This window comes from Pteropus alecto, unplaced genomic scaffold (genome assembly GCF_000325575.1).
Source record: "Pteropus alecto unplaced genomic scaffold, ASM32557v1 scaffold461, whole genome shotgun sequence".
NCBI lineage: Eukaryota > Metazoa > Chordata > Mammalia > Chiroptera > Pteropodidae > Pteropus > Pteropus alecto.
The window spans coordinates 719168-727838 of NW_006431079.1; the positions used below are offsets into that span (position 1 = coordinate 719168).

At 43.8% G+C, this 8671-nt stretch overlaps 1 protein-coding gene across 1 annotated transcript in view; it reads right to left on the reverse strand.

Annotated features, from left to right (window-relative positions):
• The window catches only part of TRIM66 (tripartite motif containing 66), a 49750-nt gene that overhangs the window by 3568 nt on the left and 37511 nt on the right, over positions 1-8671 (reverse strand). The window contains 4 exon segments of the mRNA XM_025038805.1: positions 215-389; positions 835-895; positions 2417-2609; positions 2770-3291. Of these exon segments, the coding sequence (XP_024894573.1) occupies positions 215-389; positions 835-895; positions 2417-2609; positions 2770-3291 (951 nt within the window).

The following is an 8671-nucleotide window of genomic DNA, read 5'->3' on the forward strand; positions in this document are numbered from 1 at the left end:
TAAGCATGGACTTATTCCGGGACTATAAACCAGCCAAGCCCCACTCCTAATGTGCATCTCACAGGCCCCTTACAGCAGGGCACAAAGTCTGGCCAAGCTGTAGCCCCACTCAGAGACTCGGGACAAGGCCAGAGACAGAATTCTGGCAGCAGAGAGAAAAGAGAGACTCCGAGGCTGGGCCAAGGTTCAAGGCCAAGGCAGAGCAAAGTGGTACCTTAATGGACATGCTGGAGGACTCAGTGCCACACTCAATGATCAGCATGAAGCTCCCATCCTGATCATTCTTCTGTGGCTTCAACTTGAACACAGGCATCTCTCCCGAGGAGGCAGCACAGATCTTGAGTCGTTCCAGTCGCACATAGGGAATCTTGGGCTCACGACTGAAGGTTCTATGGCAAGAGAGACACCCCTGGGTCTTTGTGGGAGCTTCTTCTAATGCCAGCCTCTAAGTCAGGCTCATCCATGATCCTGTGACTGAATTGCCACTCAACATCTCCTCAGTCCAACCCTCAATAGGCCCATATTCTGCCCTCCTGCCCAGCTCTGCCTGGCCAGACTCTGTCAGCCTCTGGGAAGCCCTTTTGTCAAAGAAGGGGGATCCTTTAAAGAGGGAGGACTGCACACAGAGAGCATGCCTCACGGTGCAGGAGCCACGACATCCTCCCACAACCATCCCAGACGCCCAACCACGTGGGGACCTGGGGGTTGAAGAAGACACTTGCAGGCAGACTTCTGCTTCTAGTTAAGCCATTGAGGATGCTTACTTCCCACGCCAGCCTCCCAGGACTTAAAGTTGGGGGTTGGGAGAAAAAGTTTGGGCCAAGAGTCTGTTACCTGATGCTCTGGTTCTCTTTCGTATCCAGCTCCAGAGCTTCTCGTTCAAAAGTCTCATACTCTAAAGCAAAAATAAAAATAAAAATAAAAACAAATAATAAATACATACATACATACCTGTGACATGTATGTATGACAACACACCTTGTCACCCACACCTTCCACTCATATCTGCTACTCATACCTTTGGCCACACAATTATTACATACACTGTAGTAATTCCTAGTGGTAACAATCCTACCATGGCTCTCCTTCCTAAGAGGGGAGGAAGGCCACTTTCTTCTCAAAAAGATAAACACAGATAATACTCAGGGGCTGCCTAGTGTGAGTGTTGGATCAGGTACTGAGAAGCCAGCTTCTCGCCTTCAAAGTGAGCTCAGAAATCACTGGTTCCTCATATACTGGTGTTACCTGTTTTCAGGAGTCATTCTATCTGGCCTCTGCCTTTTCAGCCAACTGCTGGGATTCTAGCACTGCCTGAGAATCCAGCTCACACTCCATAGGCAAGAGGCTCCCATCAGCACTGCCCTGAGTAGTGCAGTCTGTGTACATGGGCAGGAGACGGTGTGAGCAGAGAGGAGGAAACTGGCATTTACTGACCTCCCACTCAGCACTGGGCACTGTCCTGGGCACTTTCACAGGCCAGCAGGATCCAAAAAATTTAATTGCTTAAAATGCAAGGTCACGTTATTGTTTTTCTTAAAACAACAAAACAATTGTGTAGTTAATAAGAACCAATAATTTTTCAGTTGGTTATTCAGTCAGTGTGAGGAAAAAAGGAGAAAATTTGTTTCATTTTCATTTATTAGACACGTAGGAAATAGACTGATCATAACAAACTAAACACATCATACACTGAACTGAAATCGTCCTATATGATCCCTAGGCAGTTGCTTCCTATCTACCCTTCACCTTTCCCAAAAGAAAGAACTGTAGCGTAGCCCCACCGGGAAGGGTGTAGATAGCTGAGGAGAGGATTAGAGGCAATCTCCACTGGTCCAAATTCTCTTTGCTATGTGGCACAACACAAATCCTTATCACTGCCAGTTGCAAAGCAAATTCTTGTTATTGCAGATTAAGTCCCCAAACGATTTCACTGCAATTTGTCCCAGCAGCCTATGTGGCAGGTAATATTAGCCCCATTTATAGAGAAAGAAACTAGCTCAGAAAGGCAAGGTATCTTGGCCAGAATCAAATGTAAAGAGACAGAGTTTAGATCAATCTGACTCCAAAGTCAGACATGCTCTTTTCCCTAAAAAAGTTTGCCAAGGCTAACCTTTCTGGGGTGAGTTCTTCCTGTTACCCCTTACCAATATTCCAGACCCCCAGAAACTTTTGCAGGGGAATGTTACAAAAAGGCCATGTCCTGGCCATGCCTGGGTCAGCCATGGCCACAGCGAGGGAAATGGAACAGAAATTAGTGAGTCAGTTCTACAGAGGAGAACTAAAGTTTGCCTGAGAAACACTACTCCCTCGGCCTTAGAGACTGTCTGCGGACCTTTATCTCACGTGGAAATGCCGAGCCCATCTGCTCGAGTCAGTGGCCAGCACAAAAAGTAGGCTGCTTACTTGAGTCTCTCACCTTTTGGGTTCTGGTACTGCTGCAGAGCCATGGATGTGCTGACCATTGGGACCAGTGGTGTTTTTTTCACAGACAGGTTAATTGGCTCCTCCAGTTCTGAGGGGATAGCCAAATCCTTGGAAACATCCAGACCAGGGGCTGCGGGGCCTTGTCCCAGAGAGTCAGTGAAGCGGGTAGAATCCTCACTTTCCATCTTTTAAGTGTAAAAGGCCAACAAGAATCAAAGAAATCAGACATTTTTGCGATTAGTGGTCACAGAGCTGTTAAGCTAAAGCCAGGGTAAGGCCTCCAGGGGCCATCTTTTTGTCCAGTGATGAGCAGAGAAAGTTGAATGGGGTTTTCCCAGGACTTACCTTACACAGGGCATTCCCCAGGGAGGGCTCGGCCCCATCCCCAGAGCACAGGCTCCCTGCAGCTTGGCCAGAGCCAGGACTACAGCTGGATCCAGTTTCTGGCTGCATGTCAGAAGCTGGAGGCATGCTCTGCAGAGGACAAGTTGCCAGATTTGGCACAGCCTGGGTGGAACCAGACATCAGGTTGGGCCCGGCCTGTGAGTAATCACTTGCCAGGCTTGTGATGGCCTGGGAGGAATCACTCATCAGGTTGGGCATGGACTGAGGTGTGCCACGCACAAGGCTTGGCATGGTCTGCAGGTGACTGGCTGTCAGGCTGGGCATAGCCTGGTTTTGACCACTACTCAGGCTGGACACAGTTGGTGGGGGGCCACTCGGCAGGGCTGGTACTGCCTGGGGGTGGCCAGCTGTTAGGCTGCTCACACTCTGGATCTGTGGCTCTAGGGCCCTCGCCAGCCTGGTAGATGACAGCTCCATCTCCAGAGTGTTGGAAAAGCCCATAATGCTCACAGAGGTGGAGTGCTGCAGGAGCAAAGACAAGGCAAAGTCAGGCTGTTAGCTGGGGGTGGTGGGATGGAGAGGAGAGATACAGCCCACAAGAGTTCCCCTGCTTCTGTGCTCTCATAACTCCTTATACTTTATTCTCATAGCACAATCTTTGACACCATTTGATTAATGTCTGCTTCCCCTACTAAACTGTAAACTCCATTAGGACATGGATTTTGTCTATTCTGCTTACCCTCTGTATTCTTAGACCCAAGAGCAGTGCCTGGCTGAATAAACAAATTAATGAGCTATTTAAATTTTCTTTAAAACAATAATAATGCATGACTATTTATTCCACAAATCTTAAGCAAATGAATAACAGCTTGGTTCTACTAACAACTGAGTCTATGAATTTCTCTAAAATAATGATTGTTTTTATATTGCTAAAATTTTTTAAGAATTTAGTACATGCAAGGCAATTTGTTGAGTGTTTTACATACATCTCCTCATTTAATCCTCACAACAAACATTAAAGGGTTGTTGTGAAGTTTAAAAGAAAGAATCTATGTAAATATTTAGAACAATGTCTGCATCTTATAGGTACTCAATAAACCCCAGCTGCTGCTGCTGCTATTATTATCGTTATTGTTGTAGTTGTGGTCCTAATTTTACGCAGAGAAAATCAAGGCTCAGAAAGGCATCTGAAGGTTTTTTTTTTAATGTTATTGGAAATTTTGTAAATTTTCATTTCTCTTTATCTGCTCACACATAGAAATACAATTGATTTTCATATATTGACCTTCTATCCAGAGACGTTGCTAAAGTCACTTTGGGATTTTTCTATGCACACAAATCATGTCATCTATGAATAGCAAGTTTTATTTCTTCCTTCCTTCACTTTTGTTCTTCTTGCTTTGCTCCACTGACACGGACTTCTAGTATGAGGTTGAATAGAAATAGTTATAGTAGCCATCCTAGTCTCATTCTAGTTTCACCACTAAGTAGGATTTTTGTAGATTTAGAATCCAGATCTCTGCCACCAAAGCCACACTCTTAATTCTGGCCTGTCTGCTTCTGTCCTTCTTTGTGCTTACTCCCTTCCCCTCTCTGGCCCATACTCTGTTCTTCCATCTCTTTGTCCTCCTTTTACCTGCTCTTTCTCTCTCTTGACTTTCTTCTCTCTCTTCCTCTCCTGTTTTTCTTTTTTCTTATCATCTCTTTCTCTTCTCTCTTGACCCTTTTCCCTTATTATTTAACTGCCTTAGTAAAGCCTATATTTTCTAGTCTTAATTCTCAATTTTAAAAGCAGATGGAGCTAAATACCTTTTACCTCTCCAAAGAAGTTTGCTTTTTATATGTTCCTTGGTAGTTCAATAGTCTTCACAAAAAAAGGGTTTAATTTGCTCTATAGTTTAAGTCCTAAGATAAAAAATGTTGAAGAGAAGGAAGGATGGGGGGAATGCTCACACCAAATTAGACAAACTAGGCATGGAGCCCAGCTTAAGGGACTGCAGTCGGAACCCAAATATGCCCTGGCCTGCATCTCTTGGCATCCCCTTGCTGTCCTGGGGATGAACTACCATAGCTTTGTAATATATTTCCTCATCTATAGAAAAGAATATCCAACAATTATTGCATTCCCTTTCATAATATAGAGCAGTCTAATCTTTGAGCTGGATTTTTCTCACCTTTCCCCTATTTAACTTATACATTTAATGCGATTCTGGTGTTCATTTCATCTACTGATGACATAGATGGCTCTCAGTGAGATCCTTAGTGTCAAGCATTGCATTAAAAGCACCAAAATCCATCTGGGACCATTCTAAGTAATAATGGTGATGTGCTGTATGTCATAAAATATGTACAAGATTAAATTCCCAAAGACAAAACTTTCAGATTAGGGGTAGCGATCACATTTGTAGGATATCAACTTTCCTGGAAGAATTGTGGAAACTCTGTCACAGTTTATGGGAACATGACTTGATAGACATGCCCCCATAAACACCCATAACAGTGCCATAACAGCATGAGGTCAGACTAAGCTGGTCTCTTTTGTCTTCATATCTACAGCCAATCTCAAGGAGGTCAAGGCTGTCAGGAGGTAGGGTGAAACTCTAGCAGTGGTAACAAGAACCTGGGAAATGTCCATGGGGAGAGGTTCTGAGAAGGGACTCGGAGCAAGTGCTATGAGGAAGCCAGCCCCAACTCCCCTTCTACAGGCTATACAAACACAATGGCATTTCTGGAACCTATGTATGCTGTGTGTTAGTTATTTTTAATACTTCGTCTGTCTCTCTGGAGTGAAGGGCTGGTACTTCATTCATGTAAAAAGAGGGGAACTGAGAACCTCCATCCTACTCTGCTGCCAGCACTACAAGGTGAGTAAGATTAAAGGGAGGGCCTACTTTCGGGGCCAGGAAAGCAGGCTGAGTCTTTGGGGCCTACAAGGAAGGAAAGGCCTTCTCAAGTGCATGCTAGGGTTGGAGGAGGGCTTGGGAATGTGGCCACAACTGACATTTGGTGCCTCACACACAGAGGAGCTCAGCTGTCAATGGAGATAATACCACCTGCCCTCTCTAGTACCCAGGATTGTTCAGAGGTCAAATGAGAAAAGGTGAAAATATATGGTCAGCAGTAAAGTCTGAATAGGACAATCAGTGATACTTCCAAGCTGTCAGATAAATAACTGATACCCTGATTTCATCTTTACATACAAACATACAGAAATCTTCAGATTTCATGAGGAAAAATATGTATTGGAGGTTTGCAAATAAAAATAAGCCATTTTCTAGTTCAGGGAGTCAAAGAAATCAAAATGCCAAGAACAGTCACTCTGATGATCCACTCAGGTCACCTTTGGGGTAAGTGGAAAGACTGCCCTGAGCATAAAGAGCTTCCTTTTTCCTCTCTGACTTAACATGTCTTCATTTGCCCTTAATTTCCTCTCCTTCCAAACTGTATGTTCCTGTCCTTGTCCTTTTCCTCTTCTTGCCTCTTATCTCTCCTTCTCTTGTCTCCTTACCTCTGTTTGCACCCGCCTGATCTGTCTGAATCACCTCACCTAAAATGTACAGCATCTACCTGACTGAACCACCTGCCTCCACAACTTGCCTGGCCTGCTACCTCCCTGAATTGTCTATCGACCTCTTCTACTAGTCACCTATGCAATCCTTCACCTATCTAACCTGTCTCCCGTTTAATCTGTCCTCTGTTACCTGCTGCCCTCCCTCTCCCTATCCTCACCACCCAGATCTTTTTCAATGTGTTTTGGTTATTATTCTAATGATCACCACATGGTGATGACAAAATTCAGAGAAAGCATTGTTCTTTCATTTGAACAAGAAGGGAAATTGAGACACAGAGTGATTACCCAGATTTCCCAAGCTCCTATAGGCCCCAAGACTAGGCATCTGAGCCCAGCCTTGAAAATCTGCTGGCTGGTCTTGATTTTACACCATTAGCTAGTAAGATGGGACTGAAAAGTCAATAAACAGACACTTAGTACACATCCCTGAGTTTAATATAAATTCCAGGTTCTTACAGCAAGATAATATTGCTGGTGATAAAGTAGCACAGATAGGGTGGTGTTCCACAGAAATTAATTTCCAGATATCTTGAAACATACCTCTTCCCATAACAAAATAGAAATAGCTAAAAGATATTATTTTGAATGGGACCACTTCTGAAACACTTTACACATTACCCTGTCTTATTAATCAGAGTACATGGAGCCTACTGAGACCTCGTGTTAGCGATGTAAAGGAACTTTGACGAACTTCTACTTCTTGGGGGGCGGCCGTAGTTCAGTGGTGCTTTAGGAAACTTCCAAGACTGCAGTGCTTCGCTTGTCTTTTAACAGTGCTCACACCGTGCCACTTTTCCAGGTGATGTTTCTTGCCTTCTCCCTTGTTATTAGTTGCCATTATAGAAGTACTGACTCCCTGCTTCTAATCTGCTTACTGCTATAATATAGGAAAACTAAAGAGTTCCAAAGAAAAACATATAACTGAGCTTGCTAGATCAAGAACACTGACTAGAAAGATACCTGAGTATGGGCTTATAATGACGTACAGAATATAATGCATGGGGTTTGTGACATCTGTTTTTGTTGCTGCTCTGAAGCTTTGACCGATCACTTCTGGTTTCAGGTTTTTGTTCCAGCAGTTAAAATTGTCAAAGACTGACCATTGTGTAAGTGTACAGTAGGAAAAGGAACCAAATGCCTTGGGAGTTGTATCTTGGAAACACATTGAAGGCCTTCATACTCTGGTTGAAGGAAACAGATAAGGAGGCAAGGATAGCAGTAAATAGCTTTGTGAATTAAATCCTTAGAACTTTTGAGTGCTTCAACAGCTTCAGATTAGATAGACTGGTTTAACAGTAGAGCAGATCTTGAGACAGCTGAATCAGATAGCAGAGGAAGGAACTAACTTTTCCAGCAAGTGGTTTCATAAGTGGATTTTTTAAATAGTGAAGTTGTTGGGTTCCTCCAGGGCAATGAAAAGCTCTTGTACGAATCAGGGCTACTGCTGTGGATGTCGCTATGCTGATTTACACCAACTGACCAAAGACAAATGGATAGTGAAGAAAGAGGAACTGAGCAGTGTCCAGTGCCCTGATGATCCCGGAAAGACAGAAAAACGAAAGTGGATCCCAGAGTCTGAGGTAGACAGAACAGAAAGGAATAAGTGGATCCTTGTAAATCTGAAGAGAAAGCCAAAATAAGTGGAACCCTCAAAACACTTGGAGGGGTTCAAGCCTTCCAGACTCAGGAGAAATAGGCCAGAGGTATTTTAGTTAGGCCAGGATAAAGAAACTTAAAGCCCAGAAGCAAGGACTTGTTTTCTCATGGACCAGGAGACCTAGACAAAGAGCTTGGGTTTGGTTTGTGAATTCTATCAGGCTAGAACTAAGGAGACAGGCTTCCTAGAGGGAGCTAAAGCCAGGGAACCAGACCTGGAGAGTGTTTGGCTTGATTCCTGAGTAAGACAGAGTGGATCTCTGTATAGTTTTGCATGTGCTAACTACAGGCTGTGCCCTAAGAGGGCTTCAACAGGGGCTTTGCTCAGGAACATTCTGAGCAAAAGCTGCTGTCAGTGCTAAGCTATGAGGAAAAAATCGTTAGGTTGAGAACTCATGATCTGGTCCATACCAGTAGATTTGGAGACTATGAAGGCAGGATGCTTAGTATTTCCTCATTTATGCCAGAGTTTAGAGTATGAGTTTAAGCAAGCCATTTCCCATCTCTGGGCTTTAATTTCTTTCTTATAGGTTAATGTAAATCTCACTGAGTTGTAAGAATCAAATTTAGAGCTCAGGCATCAAAACGTTTTAATAATGGTAATAAATGCCATTTGTATGAGTCATAATCCTTTACTCTTCTGTATCTCTCTTAATAATCTGGACCACAGGAATG